We start from the raw sequence: 21,056 nt of genomic DNA, 5'->3' as shown, positions 1-21,056 counted from the left end.
ACCCCTCGTGGAATTTGCCACTATTTGTTAAGAAATGTGAAATTAAACTAATTTTTTTTTTAAATGGCAAACTTCAAAGGTAATTTGAAAGTTTATTCTCATAACCTTATCCGTGCACCGTTACTATAGTCACTCTGATTATCAGCGCAGTCCTAACCGGAGTTACTCCAGACTAAGCCCATTAAAATCAACGGGTTTAGACTGGAATAATTCTGTTTAGGATTGCACTATATATGAACGAAGGGGTCAATGAAAGGGTAATACAGTTATTAAAACTGCATGAATTAAGTAATCTTGTGACGGATCCAAACATTTGTAGGCGTTCTAATTTTTGTTTTCTATACAGCTGGGTGTCTAAATCTTTAATCCATCAGTCTTGCACCTTTCATAATATCCAGTTGTCTGAACACAACCTGTGTAACTCAAGGTAAGTTTCACTGACTGAAGCCTTAATTAACTTATGAATTGGAGGTATTACTGTAGATTAATACTGAGGGTATTAAAAGAAATGGCTGTTTGGTGGCGGCTAAAATAAATCCAATTGCTATCATGTTTTTCCACTTTCAAAAGTTTTCCAGTTTTAAAAAAATGAATAGGAAATATTAAGACATGATGATTTGATTCTGAGAGAGCCAATGTAGTACACTGGATACATTATTGGTCATGAGGCCTGGATGACTTGGGTTCAAAGTCCTGCTTAGCTATGAAGGAAGGACAAAATAAAAATATAATACTTAAACAGAGAAGGAAAGGCTTCTGGCTAGCTCAGTTCCACTGAAAGAGCCTTCACTGAGCAACTTCTTGGACAATTCCAGAGAATGGTTAGAGGGACAAGTAGTTTGAAAAATGTGCTTGGCTGAGCTGCAGTAAAAATGTGTCCTCTGTGAATTTACCTCCAGTTGGTGCCAAGTTGAAGTTGATATAACCCGTCACTGACCCGAATCATCCAGGCTGAAAATAGCTGAAAACAGTCACATTCCTCAAACCATGGTTGTCTGGGTTGAACAAAGCTATTATTAAGTGAAGAATTGTGAAAAACATGTTCCAGGACTAGTGCAAAATGTTGATTGGCAGTCAGTTAAAAGGTGGGGGAAAGGTGGTGGTGGGGAGGGCAACCTGCTCAAGCCATTGAGAATGTTTGAAGGGGAAATTGAAGGTGGGTGGGTGGATTTCCAAATGGTTCATCCATCCCATGATTTCTTGCTGGTTCTGAGCTTATAGACTTGGTTTGTTTCCATATGGCGATTTTGCTCCACCCTGCCTCTCAACCTGAAGTACGTTTTTTTGGAGCATCCACACGATGTCTTCCATTCATTTGCCTTCCATTCTATCTCCTTGTGTGGTTTTCCCTGGCTTGCTCTGATATCCCCCACCCTCAACCAGCTTTGCTTTAATCATTCTGGAAAAATGATAGTCAAGGAGGTTTTCCACCACATGGACGAGTGTGTGTGTGTACAGATTTCTGAACTTGCCTATCCACATTGGCATCACTTCCTTTTGTATCCCCTCGCACCCACCATTTCTCCCCTGCCTCTGGTGGGCTTTCTGTTGCCTTTTTAAAAATCAGTAGTTGTTATATCACTATAGTAACCCTATAGTGACTATAGAGCGGTATTGCAACTACCATTAAAGAAACAAAAGTCAGCAAAAAGCCTGCCAACAGCATGGTGGCAGTGGCGTGTATGCCAGGCTCAAGGAGATACCAGGAAAGAACAGAGAATCCCACCCTGTGTGGATACTCTATTGCCAGTGCAAATTCCTCTGCATTTGCAGTAGCTATGAGTGCACAACAGGGAACTGTTGCCTTGCAGAAAAAGCCCATGATGTACATTTGGAGGTGCATCCAACATTCACTGGCTCTTTAGCCAGCTAAAGAGAAAGGCATTCAGAACCCTCTATGTAGATAGTTGGATGCATGGGCTTGGGGGACAGCTGCTGCAGTCACTCTGAAACTTGAGAGCCCCTTGCAGTTTGATATAATCCATAGATGACAGGTTGTTGTGCTGTCGTTTCTAGTGATCTCAATGCTTTCAGCTGATACTGAAAATTTACCAAATTGGAGTTATCTGAGATCAGATTAAGAGAAAGGGTCACTCCTGCCTCCTCTTCTCCAGACATTTCAGACCTTTCTTCTTCTAATCAGAATGTCTCTGAAGATATCAGTAGCAGGGCAAAGTTTAGTGAAACAGCAAGGTCAATACTCTAATTTGCAGGGTTAATACTCTAATTTGCAGTTATGGTCAACCAAAAGAGCCACATTTGCTTTCATCCAGTGACATGAGGCCTACTCCTCAGAAGAACTTGCCTCTTACCTGTTCCTCTGGTGGTGGCTGTTTCAAAGTGGGAACCACCTGCCAACCACAAGGTCTTGCCCACTTTCCTGAAACATGGTAGGCAGGTTCCACACTGGAGAACAGTGGTCAGAAGAGCCAGAGATGGTTCCCAACCCCCTGAGTATCACTGTTTTAACTTATGGTTCTATATTTTGAGTCTCCCAAGTACCCTGTTGATAGGTCCTCCATTCATGAAGTGGCAAGAGGTCTGGAAATTCCAGAAACATCCCTTTGCTTCTTCTGTTGCCCAAAGAGTGTTCCATGTGTGGAGTTCAGGCAGTGGTTGCTAGGAAACCACCCAATACTTCCTAGGTGCTTTGTTTCCTAGCAGTGGCACCATCTGCCAATGAGATCATCTTGGGAAGAGGCTTAGAGCTAGATGGTTCAGGTTGCCCATATGGATAGTAACAATGATGCTGCTGACCCAAGTGAAAGTCTTGACAGTGAAGGTAAATTTCTGGGGACAAATAAGGGACAAGCACCTGGAAAGGAAAACAAGGGTCTCCTTGTTCTGCGTTTGTATTTACAAAGCTCTCTTATACTGAATTAGACCATTGGTCCATCAAGGTCAGTATTGCCTACTCAGATGGACAGTGACTCTCCAGGGTCTCAGGTCAAGATCTTTCATGTCATCTATTACCTGAGCCTTTTAACTGGAGATTAACAGGGATTGAATGTGGGGCCTTTTGCACACTAAGCAGATGCTCTGCCACAAAGCCATGGCCCCTCCTTCTAATGCTCCTAACATGCTCCTAGTCCTAAAAAATTCCATGGAAGTTTATTAATTGGTCTTCCCCAGATAGTAGGTGTACTTGTTTTCTCTGCTACTCAGAGGCCGTGCCTGCAATTAATAAATTTGGGGATTTAGAAAGAAATGAGCAATTCCCTTCTAAAGTACCATAAAAGGAAAGAGTTGTAGAGAGACTGTCCATTGGCACAATCAACCAGGAGTACATGCTCATCGCTGGACAAAATGACACGCAAATGGGCATGGAGGTCTTTTGAAAGGTCTCTGCCTCTGGCATGCAGCCCAGACTTTCACTTCTGTCTGTGTAGCAAGCTAGCCAAATGATCTATGTAAAAATAAAATGTGATTTATTATAGAAGCATGCAGATTCTTTGCAATGGTCTTAGTTAGGGCATGTTTCCTGGCATGCATTTTTAACAATATATATAATACAATAATGATTACTAACAAAATGTCACCTGCAGCTCAGTGAAATTTCTTTATCATTCTATGGTCTATTTTCCAGAAGATCTCCAGGTTCCACCTGGAGCTTGGCAAGCATATGCTTGTATGACCAAAGCTGTTTGTCACACATGAAGTAAGTTTTGACTCATGAAAGCTTATACCCTGGAAAATTTTGTTGGCCTTTAAAGTGCTATTAGAATATTGTTCTGCTACTACAAACTTAACATGGCTATGAACATAAACTGCTATAGTCCTAGTTTCTCTTTAGAGTTGTCCTTAAGACTGCCGTTTTCAGTCTTTGTTGTTGTACTCTATTAAAATCTGTTGCTTATGAAGACTGCTTTCTTGAATTCAGAATTAACAACTTTTTATTTTAGGGCCATAACCCATTCATTTTGGTGACCCCAAGACGAGTGTGCTGTACTTTATTTTATCTTTATTTACTGTTTTCTCACCAAACTGGTGTTCAAATCATTATGTTGTGAAAACTCAGTACTCTGTTCTGACTGTAAAAATTCTGGCAGGATGATCATCTGCTAGGCTGCATACTTCTGTGTGCTCCGAGTTAACATCCAAACCCCATGGAAACTAAAATGCTGGCTAACTGACAAAGGGATTAGGATGCTTCTTTGGGCTGGGATGAAATAGTTGCACATGTCCCTCTAGGTGGATCAAAGACTGGCAACTTATTTTAGAACATAGTTTGACTCGGGTTTCATGACAGACATGTTAGACCCATCCGGAATATTCATGGGGTAACCTTTGCACTTAATCCTCCAAAGAGGACCACTGTTGGTCAGGAGGACTTTTGAAAAGCTTTGTTGCCTTTGTAAAGAGTGACAGACATATGTTGTGACAATTGCCCCAAGCATCTCCAAAATTTGCCAAATGGCCAATCACTTTGGGCTACTGAAGTGAAGTGAGTCTTGGAGAGATGGCATCATTGGCCGTTATTTAGAGCTTTGATATCCATATTAAGGGCACCAGTTTTTGCCTGCTTTGTATATTGTAGGACCTGAAAACCAAGATGTCTAGTAGACCAGATTGGACTTTAGAACTGTGATAAAACATGGAATTCTTTGTCCTGAGTTACCACCCAGAACAACTGGAGTTTGTCTCATTGTTTGCAGAACTAAATATCTTTGTGGACATGTTGGTCTGAATAAACCTCCATGCCTTATTTTTTATCCTCTGAACCTTTTTGAGTTTAATATATTTTTGTTTGCTTTCCTTGCAATGGTACATGTGTGTGTTATGGACCACCTCTGACCTATGGCGACCCTATGAATGAAAGACCTTCAAAACGTCCTATCGTTAACAGACTTGCTCAGATCCTGCACACTGGAGGATGTGGCTTCTTTTAATGAGTCAAGCCATCTCATTTTAGGTCTTCCTCTTTTCCTACTGCCTTCCACTTTTCCTAGCATTATTGACTTTTCCAGAGAAACTTGTCTTCTCATGATGTGACCAAAGTACAACAGCCTCAGTTTTGTCATTTTAGCTTTTAGGGAGAATTCAGGCTTGATTTGATCTAGTATTCATTTATTTGTATTTTTGGCAGTCCATGGTATCCATAAAACTCAACTCCAGCACCACATTTCAAATGAAATGGTACATGGTATTCCAAAATTATCCTTTTGGTTTACTTTTGTCATATCCATATTATACTGCAGGTGGTCATTGTGAATCATAAACTATCTTGAATGCTGTGGTAGAAAAGTGGTTTATAAATATATTAAGTAAGTAAATAAGCAAGCAAGTAAGTATCAATACCAAAGTAAATATCAACACCAAAGACAATGTGGCCGTTTTCACACATCTTAACCGTCACGCAAAATCGCACAAAACTCATAGAAAGATGGCATCTTCATGACATGATTTCCCATCATGATTCCGTTTCATGACACGATTTCTGATGTCATTGTGCCACGAAACAGAATCATAATGGGAAATCGCACCATGAAGGTGCCGTTGTTCTGTGAGTTTTGCATGTTTTTGTGAGACAGTTAAGACATGCGAAAACAGCCTGGGTTGGATCCTGTGAAAAAGCCTATGAAAGGAATTAGTAGAATGGATCTTCTACCTTCCTTCCCCCAGCAGCCTGTTGCTTGTTCCAGAATGCTTCTTGGTGGTTTTTGGGGACTCTTGTGACTAAAATATACCATAGTCCAAAGGCTGCAATGAGGGTGAGAGTAGATCCGGTGAAACGGCCTTCTCTTCCTTATTCCACAGGTGGCTTCCACAAGCTTTTTTGCAGTATCCAACCCAATAGGCAAATTCAGTATGTTAGATTTTATGAAAACTTTCCTTCTATGGAGCTGCTCAAATCATGGGAACCTTCTTGCCACTAGAAGCAAGAGTGAGTTAGCGTGCTTCCTATGTTTCAATCATACTTGCAAGCAACTCGAGCCTTACAACAAATTGGGAAGAGAGGATAGGATAAGTCCAACCTAGCCTCATGGCTGACTGGAGATTGGAATGATAAAGAGTGAAGTTTTGTATGTCTAGGGCCACTGCCTTCTTCTGTTCTGTAAGTTGGCATATGTTCAAGGACTTCTTCCCATTGACCAACAGAGAGATTCTGGTTTCCTTTACATACGTGCCATCTGCTCTACTCTGTGGCTGTTGCAGCCTACTTCAGTGCTCATTCTCCTTGGCATTTGTTAATTCCACCTGTTGCTGAAACTCACTGCTTGCTGATAGGCAGCTGGCAAAGAGACTTCTGTGAAGAGGTGACAAGAGAGGGCAATAAATCAACAGCAGCTTAAGATCTCCCTCTCCCTGAGCATTGTGCTTTTCTTGTTCCAGCCTCTTCTATTTTCAGCATCTCTTCATTTGGGTCAACACTGGAATGCTTCCTCATGCAACCAAGTGAGCAGATGCGGAAAAAGGACACCCGTGGGGAAAAAGCTAGAAGTGAAAGCAATACCAATGTCGAGGGCGGGGGGCAATCACTCCTTTGTCTTTTTATCCAGGGTCCTCTTCAATCCAATTTCTCCTTAATAATGGTCAGCAACTAGACTCAGGCTGCAGTCCTGAAAACAGTTTCAGGTGGGTAGGCGTATTGGGTCTGTAGTAGAACAAGATTCAGATCCAGTAGCATGGTTATTATGAATCATAAACTATCTTGAATGCAGTGGTAGAAGATGCTAGTGGACCTGAGTCCTGAAAATGTTTTCTTAGAAGTAAGCTCCATCGAATAAAGTGAGACTTACTTCTGAGTATACCTTCCAAAGATTGCTTTCTCAGTCACCTGCCCAGATAGCTTTGATTGTGAAAGCTTAGCTCACAGTTTGGTGCTTTGGCTAACATTGTGTTGCAAATCATAGACAGGTCCGCTATTGTTGATGGATGCACCAATGAATGAAATAATCAATTAATAACCATTTGTGTGAAGTTTATTGATTTCACACTGGGATTTTATGTCTTTTAGGATAATAATTGCAACTCCAAGCATGCAAACTAGAATTAACATATATTGAACACCACATTATAAACTATGTGTATATGTAATCTGCCCAAGTTTATTCCTACATTGATCACTGTGTTCTTAAAGCCATATGTTTGTCAAAAAATAATCTCACCCTTCAATAAACCCAACAGGAAATAAATGCCCCTACTTTGGGGCCATGTTCTCTGCCATAAGAAATGAATGTTTCAGAAAGTGCAGCATATGTATTGTCAGACCAGTTTATTATAAGTTTAGAATTCATGTCCATTTTAACCTTCAAATGGGCAAATCCTAGACCATGCTACAGTCTTGATGTGTCTCGGAGTTGACCGCCTTTTATGAGCTCTCCATGTCTTATGTGCACAATCACAAGGAAATTGACCATTTAATAGGGCTGCCATTTGGGGAAGGAATTTATATGTAGATTTAATGTGAAAGATGATCCCAAAGCATAGATGTGGTATTCCTTCCTTGCTTTCTCTGTTTACAGCTTTTCAGCTTCTCAGTTTGGTGATAGTGACTAATAGGCCATCCCTGTCCGGGCCTTTTTTAAGCTGCTGTTTCTCTAATGCTGAGTGATGGAAAGAAACGTGAGAAGACTACAGCCCACCCAGAACTTTCTTTTCTTTTTATGGCAAGATTGTTTAGGTCAAGAACTTGGGCTACTGCTCCAACCTTTAAAGCCTTAAAATGGAGGAGAGGAAAACCACGGATGGTGATAGACTAGTTACACGTACAGGTGATAGCAAGACTAGGTACGCATTACTAAGTACCTAGAGATTCTCAAGTGAACCTCATTTCACATGTCCCCCCCCCTCCAACTTTCCATTCATTTGCTCGCACAGTCACACTTAAGTTTGCTCCACGTGAATACATTCACACATTTGATATCAGTTCATCCTCAACTGCTAAAAGTATCCCAGTTTCCCCCGTATCCATTCATTAAAATGCAGATCTTGACACTTCCTTGCACTTTAAAGAAATGCAAACAGGCAAGTCAAAGGAGCCTATAGTACTTGTTCTCTCAGTGAAAGCGGAGCTGAATTGGCACTTTGCCCTCCAGAATCACTTGCAGAAGCAATTACACAAAGGGAGTTCCTGTGAAAGCAGCATTCACATGTGCCAAGCAAGAACAGCCTGCACATGAATTGAGGACTACACATACAATTCTGCACTTAGTAATGTGTATTTCCACCCAAAGAGATTACCCTTGAGGGACAGCAAAAGTGTTGTGGGCTGGGCCAGCCCAAGCAGAGTAGTCAGAGCCCGGTCTGAAGTCAGAGCACAAATCCAAAGCCAGGGGTGAGTCCAAAGCCAAGTCAGGAGGTCTGTAGGCCTATTACTGGTGAGGGCAGGTCTAGATGCAGGCAGAGACAAAGCATGGTCTGAAAGATCCAGGTGCAAGGGAGTGATCACAGCAGTCATAGGAATCCAACACATTGCTTCCACGCCTCCTGATGGTCCGTGGCTGGGTTTTATAGTGAGGTTGGGCTTGCAGCCAGCTACTTGGGAGCTATCCTGTGGTTATTCCTCATCATTATCCACAAGCAGCTGGCATCGAGCCAGGATGCATGTGCTTTGCCATCTCTCTTGCAGCCCCATACATTGCCTTTGACTGCAGTGTTCTCTGGGTAAAGCTGGAGCTTTGGAAGTCCTTGGCTGTGCTTCATCTGTGGTATTAGAGCTGGAGGGTGGCAGTGCCTCTGCCTCAGCTGCTGGCTGTGGATATTGATCAGCTGGCAGCTGTTCTTCCTGATCACTGGCCTCTGCTGAGTCAGGGCTGGCTACACAAAGCGCCTCTCCTCCTGAGGAGTCCTCACTATCACTGAACCCCAAGTGTGGTTGTTTGTTTATGTAAGAAGAAAATGTTTCTTCTTCAGAGACCAGCTGGAGGCAGTTTGCAAGTATAACAGTACAATAAATAATAAAACCACAGCATAAAAACCACAGAATGAAAATAAATCAGTGCATAAAAATAAATAATGTACAACAGCATTCTGCAGCTTAAAATAATAGTCATAAAACAGTCCTCAGGCTAGAAGCAGGCCGTAGTCTTTTTTAAAAAAAAGTTGGAACCCCTCAGTTGAAAAGCTAGGCTAAAAATAAATGTTTTGGACTGGTGCCTAAAAGAGAGTAGAGAAGGCACCACGTGAGCCTCAAGGGGGAGAGCTTTCCAAGAGGAGAGGTGTCCTGTCTGGCAGCTCTCTGCCTCACTTCTGCAGGTGTTGGGGTCACAGAGAGCAGGGCTTGAGAAGAGGATCTTAACGGGTGGACTAGACAGAACGAGAGAGGGTGGTTTAAATTAAAACAAAAGACAAAATCTAGAAGATCTGTTTCATGGCTGAAACCCTTTAATGAGCAGATTAATTGAGTAAAGCAGTCATTCTGCTGTAAGGAAATTTCACACAGAAGATCAGTTATGGCACACGAGCTTTTGTAAAAGAGAGCCTGACCATCCACTTGAGATCTTTTCCTGAAATGTGCAATAGCAAGAGAGTGTTGTTGAGCATGGCCTAGGGCATCCTCTCCATTCATGTGGGGTGATGCTGATGCCCAAGAAGAATCTGCATCCTCAAACATCCCTGTGGTGTGTTCATTGTATACGTTACAATGGAACAGTCTCCCTTTCCACCCAGTATTCATGTCTCCTGATTTAGTCTCCTGGGGTGAAGTCCCCTGCTCATTATTTCTGTTCATTAGAATTGTAGACTGCATGAGCTCCATTGTCCTGAAACCATTTGCTCCCATCCCTTCCTGCTAATAAATATATGTCCTGAACACATTTGTCTCTGCTGTGTGAACGCAAGAGCAGGAATCTCAGTGTGTACTTTATTGTTGATTTGCAAGCCAAAGAGAACGTCACAACCACCCAAAATCCTTTGCAATACACAAGGCTGGGGATGGGGTTCAGTGATGCAGCACCTGTTTTGCATGTAGCATCCCATGTTCAGTCACTGACACCTCCAGTTAAAAAGGATGAAGTAGAAATTGATGGGAAAGGTCCTGACTGGAGACCGTGGATAGCTGCTGCCAGTCAGAGTAGGCAATACTGACCTTGATAGACCAAGGGTCTGATTCAATATAAGGCAGCTTCAAGTGATTTCATAGCAGATTTAGGACTTCCTCAGAAGACAAATAGATGCTAGAAGAGATTCCTCTGGATCCAACCATTACCCACTTGGGTAGTGTGTAAGATAAGTCAGACACCGACAATGTGTAGTGTATGGGCAGGGGAGGTAGATTTTCTTTTGAGATGATGACATTTACTTTCAGGTACTTTTATGGGGGTGGCATGTCTCCAAGTTTTGCAGTCTCTTGACTGAACCTGAAATAAGGGGGGGGGGGCTTTAACTCTATGCATAATCTAGCCAACATTGTTGGGAAAACAATCTCTCTCTCTTGCTCTCTTCTGTGTTCCCAGTGACATTCAAGAGCCTACCTCACTAGCTAATGAGTTAAAGTCTATGCATTTTGTGTGTGTTTACAGAAAGCACTGTTAGAACTCCATAAGCAAGCAGTAACTAGTCAAGTGTCCTACCTGCAGGGATAATGCTGCCTCCTTTGAATGAAGTGGAACAGATATCAGTCTTGAGATACTGAACTTTACCACTCAAGTCAAGGCCATTATGTATTCCAGCTAGAGGGCTCAGGTTCCTAGAAACACTGTCCAGCTTTCGGACAGTTTTGGATTCTGAAGTAGCTGGACAGGTATTTATATGTAGTCGGTGGTATATTCACTGTGCCCTATTCTTCTCCCCTGAGATCACCTAAAATGGTAAGATGTTTTGAGTGGGATCAAGGCCATCAGTCCTGGAGAAGGGGTGTGGACATCTGGTGGTAGCCCTTCCCCCATATTAATAGCCTCCCTTAACTATATGCTGCGGATCAAAGCGGGACGTGTTCTTATCACTCAAACTGTGTTGTCTAAAGTAGGACTGGTTGTGGATCTGTCTCTGAGGAATGGCTTACCACAGGCATGCAGGTAAAACTGAAAATATTACATTTGGTTTAATGAACAGTGCTGAAGAAAGATAATTCCCCACCCCCTTTTTTTGCTTCATGCATTCTTTCTTCCCACAACAGGATATTGTCAGATCAGAAGCTCTTTATTTAATGCATCTTTGCAGTTTTCCAGCAAGTCAGAAACAATTAAAGGGGTCTGTGAGAGGTAGTTCTTTGAAAGAAGGTACAAATGCATAGTGAGAAGTTACTTTGATGGTTGCTTTGGGACGTTTTTTTATTTTCATTTTTGCAGTGGGTAATAATAGCTGTCCCACATTATGGGACTGATCTTGCAGAATGTTTCTGAAGATGAAAGGTGATTTTTTCCCTGATTTCTTACTCCCGCTGGAGACCTCTAACTCCTCCTTCATGCTCTCCCCGTTCCCCAGGAGCCAAATTCTGGGGTTATTTTGGGGCTGCAGCAGCAGAGGGGAAGTGAGGAAGTCCCATTTTGCTGACAGATACCTGGTCTGCCTGTGGAAATTAACTTCTGGCATCCAGGCCAGGGCTTTTGCTGAGTACTTCAAGATTTATTGAAAGTTTCTTAAATAGGCTGATATTATTATGCCCATTTAACAGATCAAAACAGCTGAGGCATAGCGTAGGACATTTGGTGAGTTCACAGGTAAGTTGAGGTTAGAAAAGGGGACTTATGGGTCCTTTTCATAACTAATAGTGTTTCAGTAGCACTCTTCTGCTAGCTTGCAGATGAGTTAACACTAGCAAGTGCATTGTAGAGTTTGTGATCCTCTGTGAATCACATGTGTCTGGTGATGGACTGATGAAGGATCCAGCATCAGTTTTGAGCATCTCAAGGAACTTGCATTTTCAGTAGCTGTCAGTGGGAACATTGTCAGTATTGGGAATATCTTTTTGTTTATCTGCAGAAATTGTTGCCTTACAGTTTCCTTCTTGACCTCTTTGCTCTTTACATTCCCTTTTATTATAGCAGTTTTGATTTCAGTAAAAAAAATAGGCTTTTCATGAATTTCTTTAATTTTTTCTTTGCAAGCTAGAGAAAAAAATAATACATTTGCCACAGAAAGGCAAACTTAACCTGGACAATATTGTTAAAATTCAAGACCTCTCTCTCCAACTGGTACAGGTGACATTTAGACATGTCTGCAGTTGGTGGAACAGGTCATGATTGTGTGTGTGTGTAAAGTGCCATCAAGTTGCAGCCAACTCATGGTGACCCCATAAGGTTTTCAAGGCAAAAGATGAATAGAAGTGGTTTGCCATTGCCTGCCTCTGTGTAGTAACCCTAGATTTCCTTGGTGGTCTTCCATTCAAGTACTAACCAGGGTCAACCTTGCTTAGCTTTCGAGAGCTGACAAGATCAGGCTAGCCTGGCCCATCCTGGTGGGGGAAAAACCCTGCCCTAGAATCAAAGTTAGAAACCAGGGGCCAGAATTCAAACCTACCCCACCTGTATGTGAATGGAAAGCATTTCTATGTGTGCATGAGGTGGACATGTTTAATTCAGGCAGCTCCTCATGATGGTAGAAAACCCCCAACCTTGGTGGGTGGGGGTCGCTGCCAGAAGAGCATCCTCATGGGTGATCAGAACACCACGTGAATACTTTGGGACCCAACTAAAGTAATGCGCGTACTGTGCTAAGAAAACAAAACCACAACAAAAATTGCAGTCTGTATAAATTATGCAAATTAAGCACACTTGCATATTTTTACATACTTTCTTTTGTTGCAGCTGAGCTATGCAGGGCCCTGAAGCCCCCCCCCTCCCCCAGCTCCTGGAACTCCAGTTTAGCCACAACTTCCCAGTTTATGAAATTTCACTTGGTATTGCCAAGTGATTTGCCAGTTATCCTTATTTTATACACATTTGAGCTTAGCATAGAAATGTTACAGAGAGGACTTCTGCTACTTAGAATCGTAGGGTTGGAACGGGATCTTCAGGGTCATCTAGTCCAACCGCTTGAACAATGCAGGAAATTCACAACTACCCCCGCCCCCCCACACACCTCCAGTGACCTCTGCTCCATACTCAGAAGATGGCCACTTGATGGCCATTTTGTTCCTATTGTTGAATTTTTTTTTAGTCATGTATATTTATGCCAGCTCAAGATAGTACTTCATGCATCTGACAGAGTGGGCTGTTGTCCATGAAAATTTGTGTTACAGTTACTCTGATAGTCTTTAAGGCAATAGTCTTCAACATTTGCAGACCCAGAATCTATTTTGAACCAGAGGTGGTAGCATGGGACCCATTTAGCAGAAAGCACACGGGAGTAAGGCGCACCATAACCATGTGACCAGAAGAGGAGGAGCCAGAGTTGCTGAACCTGTACGTTCCAAAGAGACATCATCTCCACTACAGGATGGCTGTGCTTTGCTGTCGCTGCCCTTCTCAAAGTGCATGCAAGGAGATGCAGAAGTTGTGGCCCTTTTGCTCTCTGCATATGCACACTAGCAGCAGATCTTTTGATAATGCTGCCCCCTAAAGGGGGTGGCAGTTGGTGGCCCAGGAGGTAGGGCTCTGTGACCCACCTGAGGTAGGAGTTTAAAGTAGACACTCTTGTTCTTGCTCCAGTAAATTAATTCCTCATTGAAACCAACCTTCCCAGTTAGAAAATGTCTCTATTTCCGGCTGTGAAAGCTGAGATACTTGTGCTGCTGAGGGCCAAGTTACATGTTCTGGTTTTGAAAGAGTGGGCTTTGGCTTCCCTGGACCATGCAGGAACTGTGGAGAATGGCTTTTAAAAAAATAAAGGAGAACCCAAACAGGCTCAGAACACCACTGCGGGAGTAAGAAGGGCTCCGAGTCCTGCCTCCTCCCGAAGGCATTTTCCCTTTGGGGATGGGGCGTTAATTCCCCTGTTTTGCTGCTCCATGTGCACAGAATACTCTATGTGGTGCAGCAAAACCAGGGAAATAATTCCTTCCCAGCAAGGAAAAACAACTTGGGGGAGGGGGAGGGAGGCAGCATTCTGAGCCCAAACAAGCTTTATTTTTTTAAATCCATTCTCCACATCTGCCAGGGAACATGAGGTGTCTGTCTGTCGTCCACTCTCACTGAGATTCAAGGCAGATTTCATAGTGCGAGTGAAAATACAATATAATCCAAACAGCTAGGACATTTCGCTGAGCAAAATATAATAATGAACAACAGTTAGGACAATTAGGGAAAGAGATACAATAGGTTACAGCAGCAGAAGATTTGGAAAAACAAACATAAAGCTGAGCATAGAGATGAAATCTAACTCTTTAAAACCCAGATGTCTAGTTTGGCCCTGAGTTCCTGCCAGGGCCACAATCTGTGCTGCTAGTGTGGGACCCTAGTATGCAGACCACTGTTCCACTGATGTGGACTTTGCTCCCCAAATGGGATTATGAATGATACCCTTTCTTACCAGCCTAGAATGAAGCCTGCTCCACTGCCCTCTTAGGAAACAGTTTAATGCTTCCTCTGAGCAATGGATTAAAAAAAATAGCACAAAACACATTGCCAGTCAAGCTGAGAGCAGGCCATGTCAATTTGACTCAGGTTGTCTGCAACCATTTCAGACATATCCTACATGGTGGATAAATTGTCTGTCTGACGAACCCTTACCAAGCTTTAACACATGTTATAAGTGCTGTGTCCACAGTGTTGCACCCTTGGGGTCTGTGTTGTTAAACCCTTAGTTAATTCATTAATTTCCACCATATCCTCCAAAGAGCTGAAGGGGAAATGATAGAGTCATTGTTGCCTGTGGTAGATCTCACTTGTTCCAACATCACCTCAACTTGCAGGTTTTTTTCATGGTACACAAGCCTACCAAACCTGTTTGACAACAGTAGGGGGAAAAAGAAATGTGAACATAGTGTGAAATGATGGCTCTATCATACTATTTTAAATATGTCTTTGCTTTACTTCTGGAATACTTACAGTTCTGCTTTTGCTGCTCATGACGATTGACACCTGTGCAGCGTTGGTCTGTCTAGCAGTGCCCACCTTGCAAGGCTGGCATGCTCCCACAGATCATAATGTTACACAGCTGCAGCAATTGTTCAGTCCTGCCTGCTGTGCATTTTCTGGCATGGTGACTTGTAGGGTTGGATAGACCGGGAGCCTTCTGAGCTGTTTACATGGTCTTCACAGTGGAGCATTCAGCAAATGGTTCGCAATCCATAAACATTCACTCATTTTCCTTGGAGAAACTCCCATTTCTTCAGCTTTTCTGTAGGGATGTTTGTGCCTGATGGATGTATATTTTGACCCAGTCTTTTATTCAGCCAGACTGATTATGAGTCTTAGAGAACCTGATCTTCCTTATTTTGGGTGCTGATAATTGTCAGACATGTCTTAGCAGTTCAAAGGGAGGTTAACAGGGTACAAGAGAGAAATGTTATTAAGTGTATTCATCATTTCCTATCCTCCTTCCTTGGAGTCCCTTTGTTGGGGCCCCGTCATCTTTCCACAATCCATTAGAGGCCACCACAGGCATCCTGTGTTACAGGTCTCTGCTTATCAGTTACGTCCCTGTTCCATTTGTTGAATGTGCTCTGTAAGCCGTTGCCATGACAGGGTATTCTTTATATAGAGACACCAAATTCCGGGTAATCAAGTTAAAGGGCAAGTGAGTCAGGAAAACAATGGGGTAATGTGCTTATATTTAGACTGGGGGAGAGAATGTTGCAGGAATGAGGTAGCAATTAACACACTTGTTTTTCTTAGCTGTCTCTTGCTCTGTGTGGACCTCTGTAATAATATTAATTTGGTAGCTTCTGTTGTTAGATTGCATTGCCTTATAATATTTTTTTTTTTAATAAATTTTTTATTTTTCATAGCTACAAAACACTACACAAAACTATCACAAGGAAAGGGGAGAGGGAAGGGACAAAGGGGGGGGTGGAAAAAGAAAAGGGGGGGAATGAACTACAAACACTAAACACTACACTTCAATGTTTCCCTTCATACTGTCAATACAAAAATAGCTCCATAAAATAATGATGGAGTGGTTAATCATACAGAGAATAAACATTTCAAATTCTGGTTAAACTTTCCTCCCCCTTCTAGGTCCCGGACGCAATTCTCTCTGTGCAACTGCTGTTGCGATGCTCTCCTCCTCCCCCCCCCCTCCGGCTCCTCCTTTTCTTCGTTCTTGGTGCAGCAGAGTTCTGGGTTTTTATTCTCAAAATCCTTTAGTTGATCTTCTGATAATATCTTATAGGCCTGATCTTTATATCTGAACCATATTCCTTCCGGGAATAACCATTTGTACTTTATTCCATGGTCCCTCAGAAGTGCTACAAACTTTTTATATTTAAAACGCCGTTTCCGGACTAGAAATGGAACGTCCTTCAAAATCTTGACTTTCAAACCCATAAAGTCCAAATCCGCATTGTATGAGTTATATAGGATGGTGTCCCGAATCTTTTTAGATGAAAAGTCAATAATGATCTCACGAGGCAACTGTCGCTTTGTTGCATATTTTGAAGAAGCCCGACGGACCTCCAAAATGGCGCTTTTAACCTCTTCTTTAGTCGTCCTCGCGGGTGTCGCCAGTAATTCCGAGACCAAATCCCACAGATCCTCATTTTCCTCCTCTTTCACGTTTTGGAGACGCAAAATTGTCTGCGTTCGTTCCACCTGTAGCCCGATCAGCTGGTTCTCCACCAACTTCAGGTCCTTTTTTGTAGCCTTCACAAGTGACGCACTTTCCAGAGCAGACTTTTCTGCCCCCCCCCCCCCCGCTGCTGCCTTAATGGTTTTCACCTCGCTTTCAATTAAGCCCACCCTTTGATCAGTTTCGTTCAGCTTGTCAACAAAGGGTTTTATAGCTTCCACCACCGCCCTGCGTACCAACTCTTCGAGCGACTCCCCCTTCTGCAAGGTAGCCGAGATTGACTTACCGAGAGCGGGACTTTGCCTCTTTGCTGCCATTGGGGGGGGGGGGGCGCCAACAAAATTCTGGAACTCAACGAAGGGGAAGAGCGAGTCTTCTTCAGATCAACCTCTCCTTCACAAACGCTTGTAGAACAGAAGGGATTCGCTTGTTTACAGGCTTCCGCCTGTTTCTTTTACTTGCCGTTTCTCGTTGCCCGGCGGCACTCGAGGCGCCGCGCACATCTGCCGGCCTCCATAGGGACAAACGGGCAATTCCCCCCCCCGCATTGATTTCGGGGAGTTCTTCCCGCCGCGTCCCGGACCCTGGCTCCCTCCCTGGGAGTCCTGGGGGCTAATCCTTGCGGGTCAGCCGCCCGGTCAGGGTGCCCGGTCGTTTCCTCCCAGACCAGCCGAGAGGAGCGTCCGGCATGGCTGAGAAAACGAAACCGAATCCGCATTGCCTTATAATATTGATAGCTTAGGGCTGGGGTGGCAATTGACAAGCCCATGGACAAGATCTCAGTGTCGAGATTCAACAATTTTTTGGCCAACGGGCTCTCAGAAAGCAGAAGTAGTCAGAAAGAGGAAGCATACTGGGTTTGTACGTCTCCTGTATTCCCTGTGATAACTGATGAGGTGGCAGCTCCCTGGATAAATGGGGATAGGTCAAGGTTGGCATAACTGGAACACTTGGCAAACTGGAAAGGAGATGGTAACTTAGCCATGGAAGCAACATGTTACTAAGGGGATTAAAAAAGCAAACAATCTCCTCTCCAAGAGTTGCTAGACCCTTGCTAGAAGGAATTCAGATGCCCTTTCTTTCCCCAGATGTCTCTTCAGTTTGAGATTGGATCTGGAGAGCATATTTTGGATGGAGAGCAGCAGTGCAGTGAGATCTTATCAAACATTTCAGATAATGTTGATAAGTGTCGGCACTCCCTTCTCAGAGGCAATCTGGATAGTTCTAAACAGTTAACTTTAAACTCTAATTGGTTCCCTTTTGCCCTGTTAGGGCCTGCTCAGAAAGTATCCTTTAGGACCAGGCACTTACAAAAATATTTATTTTTGTCTGTTGCAATCACATTGCTAATCACAGATGCTTTAAAAAGGGAGTTAGACAAGTGCATGGAGAAGTCCACATACAGAGGCAGCAAACCTCTGGATACAAGGGCTGGGGGGGCAGCAGCCAGGGGGGGCCTCAAACTCTATGCCCTGTTTGTTTGGCCCTCCTGGACAACTGGTTGGCCGCTGTGTGAAGCAGAATACTGGGCTAGATGGACCATTGGTCTGATCCAGCTGGTTCTACTTATGCTCTTATGATGTCTCATGCTGCCATTTCTCAAGCAGTGCTGCTGACCACAGTTTCCATCTTATGCTGTTCATGAGAGTCCCTCCTCTGACACCCAGGAGCAAAATTTCTGGAGCTCAGTGGGCTGCAACAGGAACGGGAGATGGAAAAGTCCCACTCCACAGCTTTGATTGTGGGTGTCACTGGACATGAACAAATGTAATAATTGTATGGTTGTTGTAGATTTTCTGGGCTGTATAGCCGTGGTCTTGGCATTGTGACACTTGTCACTGTGACACTGAGAGATCTCTGTCTTTTGGTGCTACACCTCTGAAGATGCCAGCCACAGCTGCTGGCGAAACGTCAGGAACTACAATGCCAAGACCACAGCTATACAGCCCGGAAAATCCACAACAACCATCATTCTCTGGCCGTGAAAGCCTTTGACAATTAATAATTGTAATTTCTATACATCCCATTTTTAAAGAATCCACAGTAAGAGTGTATAGTCCATCACCACCTCCCACAGTAAAAATAGAATATTCAACTGAACCCTACGGACTGGAATTCAAAGAGGTATTTAAGGTACTGGGAGGGAAGGTGGCATGGTATAGCGCAGCCTCATCAGATCTTGGAAGCTAAGCTGGTCCTGTTCTTGGGTGAGCAACCACCAAGGAAGACTGTGCAGAGGAAGGCAATGGCAAACCACCTCTGCTTCTTACTTGCGTTGAAAACCCCTTGCTGAGGTTGCCATAAGTTGGTTGCGACTTGAGGGCACTTCACACACACACATTTGATGCACTGCTAAGAATGGATTTCTCGCTCTCCTTTCACCTGCAGGCACCCTCCCCATTCTACAGACTGAAACTCCTTTCACATTTGTTCTGCTTTGTTTTTGTTTCTTTTTGTGTATTATTGAATCCTATTGATTGTGAGATAAGCTAAAAAGTAAAACCATCTGGGCCTGTTTGGAATAGTTTCCGCCATCTTGTTTTTGTTGGCAAGGTCTATGGTTGGGAAGATAAACAATCTTTCTTTTTTTAAAAAAAATTACAAACCTCATTGAGGTTCAACCACAGAAAAGGGCTACAGGTTGACCATTATGTGTGACCTTGCTATTAAAGAGGCCGTAAAATTAAGAAAACTAAATGATCTAGCAACAAATTCTCTGAATCCAGAACAGAGTTCCATTAAAACAAGAGGAAAAAAGGCAAGACAAGCCATTCTGTTTACAAGACAGAACATACTTGGCTCTGCAACAGCATAGCTTGGATGCTTCAAGAACGTTTACTTGTTTATGGGAGAAAACCCTTGCCATGATTTTGCCGCAGCCTTTCTTGGCTGTATTATGGAGGGAGAGTAACCTTGCAGCTTGGTCCAGCAGTGCTAAACTTTGAAGTTGTTCTCAAATGCAACCTTTCAAAACATGATTTCCGATCTAGCTTACATTCAGGTTAATGGAATCCTTGTAGTTTCTGGACACATTTGATAATTTTTTTAAAAAAAATTAACATTCCCAGTGAGTTTACTTCCTGAGTCTTATGGGGTTAGCAGTTTCTCAGTAGTTGCTCAATGCAAAGGGCAAATGTCTTGACAACGGGTGTTGTTGTTAAAGGACTGGCTAATGGTCTGTCATATGCTCTGCTGCAATGTGACCTGGCATTGATTCCAGACACAAAATGGCCAACGAGTGGATGGAGCCAAAGGGAGCCAAGCGCTACGTGGGGGCTACTGCAACAAAAGTCTTTCCCATTTTGATAACTAATGCCCCTAGGGATCAGCAGCCAGCGGCCTCTGTTTCTCTAAATGGTGTCATTCTCTTCTCATTTTGGGGGAGGGGAAAATGTCTCAGTTCCTGCTTTCCCTCCCAAAGAATCATGACTGAGCCTGAGCAGCAATAAGGATTCCCAACTCTAGGTTGGAAATTCCTGGGGATTTGGGGATGGAGTTTTGGGGGGGGGGGGGTGGAGTGTGGGAATGGAACTCAGCAGGCTTGTTATTCCATAGAGTCCACCCTTGAAAGCAGCCATTTTCTCCCAGGAACTGATCTCTGTAATCTGGAGATCAGCTGTAATTCCAGGAGAACTCCAGGACCCACCTGGAGAGGTTGACCATCCAAGCATCATTGAGAATGGGTCTTAGCATCTGGTCATTTCTGGAAGGTGGGTAGTGGTTTTTTTGGAGCTCCTACTTCCCTTGTGCCTTGTCCACCAGCAAAATTAATTTCTGATCAAATAGTTTATAGCTTAATTTGCTGTGGGATGAAAGAGAGGTGAGATGAGGGGCCTTGATCTCACCAGGCACTATTGACTCTCTCTCAACATGCTTAAATGTCTGATCCACCTTTTGGATGCATACAAAGATTGGGGGGGGGGTTGAGTTTAGAAGTTACCAGGCACAAGGCAGCAAAGATTAAATAAAGATCCTGTCTATCCTAATTAGAGAGGGACACAAATCAGAAAAAAACTGAACTGTGTGGTTCGTGGTTCATTGCATTTCACAAACCATGAACTTTCCACGAACCTGCCCCAGTGCACAAACCAGTTCGTTTGGTTCATGAAAGCATCACATCCAGGTCAGCAAATCATCACTTGCAGATCAGCAGAAGGTCACTTCCGGGCCAGCAGAAGGTCTGCAGGAAGTCCATTCCCTGTTGCCTAGGAAACAGATTGATCAGCGCCAGGCTGTCTGCAGTGATGAACCAAAAAATGAACAAACGAACCAGCCTAAAGTTCATGACGGTTCGTCAGAAATGGGCTGTGATGAACTGCCGGTTCGCGAACCACGAACCAGCCTGGTTCGTCATGAACTTTGGTTCGTATTTTGGTTTGTGCCCATCTCTAATCCTAATTTGAAACACTTTTGGAGATCTTGTCTGATATATTCCAGTTTGCCCTGAAAGTAGAACAATGATTATGCCTGTTGTTCATATTAGAGACCAGATCAAGCTACCTTCT

General features: G+C 43.4%; 1 protein-coding gene across 2 annotated transcripts in view; it reads left to right on the top strand.

Moving 5' to 3' along the window:
* FHL1 (four and a half LIM domains 1) overlaps nucleotides 1–21,056 on the top strand; it is a 42,198-nt gene that overhangs the window by 9,720 nt on the left and 11,422 nt on the right. Inside the window, exon 1 of one of the 2 annotated variants that reach the window (XM_054996115.1) lies at nucleotides 10,851–10,958. The exons of the other annotated variant lie outside the window; for it this stretch is intronic. Coding sequence (XP_054852090.1) covers nucleotides 10,937–10,958 — 22 coding nt within the window. The 5' untranslated portion in view covers nucleotides 10,851–10,936. Of the gene's footprint in view, nucleotides 1–10,850; nucleotides 10,959–21,056 lie in introns of those variants that run through there. 2 annotated transcript variants of the gene reach the window in all.

This window comes from Eublepharis macularius, chromosome 13 (assembly GCF_028583425.1).
Source record: "Eublepharis macularius isolate TG4126 chromosome 13, MPM_Emac_v1.0, whole genome shotgun sequence".
In the NCBI taxonomy this organism is placed as follows: domain Eukaryota; kingdom Metazoa; phylum Chordata; class Lepidosauria; order Squamata; family Eublepharidae; genus Eublepharis; species Eublepharis macularius.
Note: the sequence above shows the minus strand (reverse complement) of the source record. Positions and strands in the feature narration are given on the sequence as shown.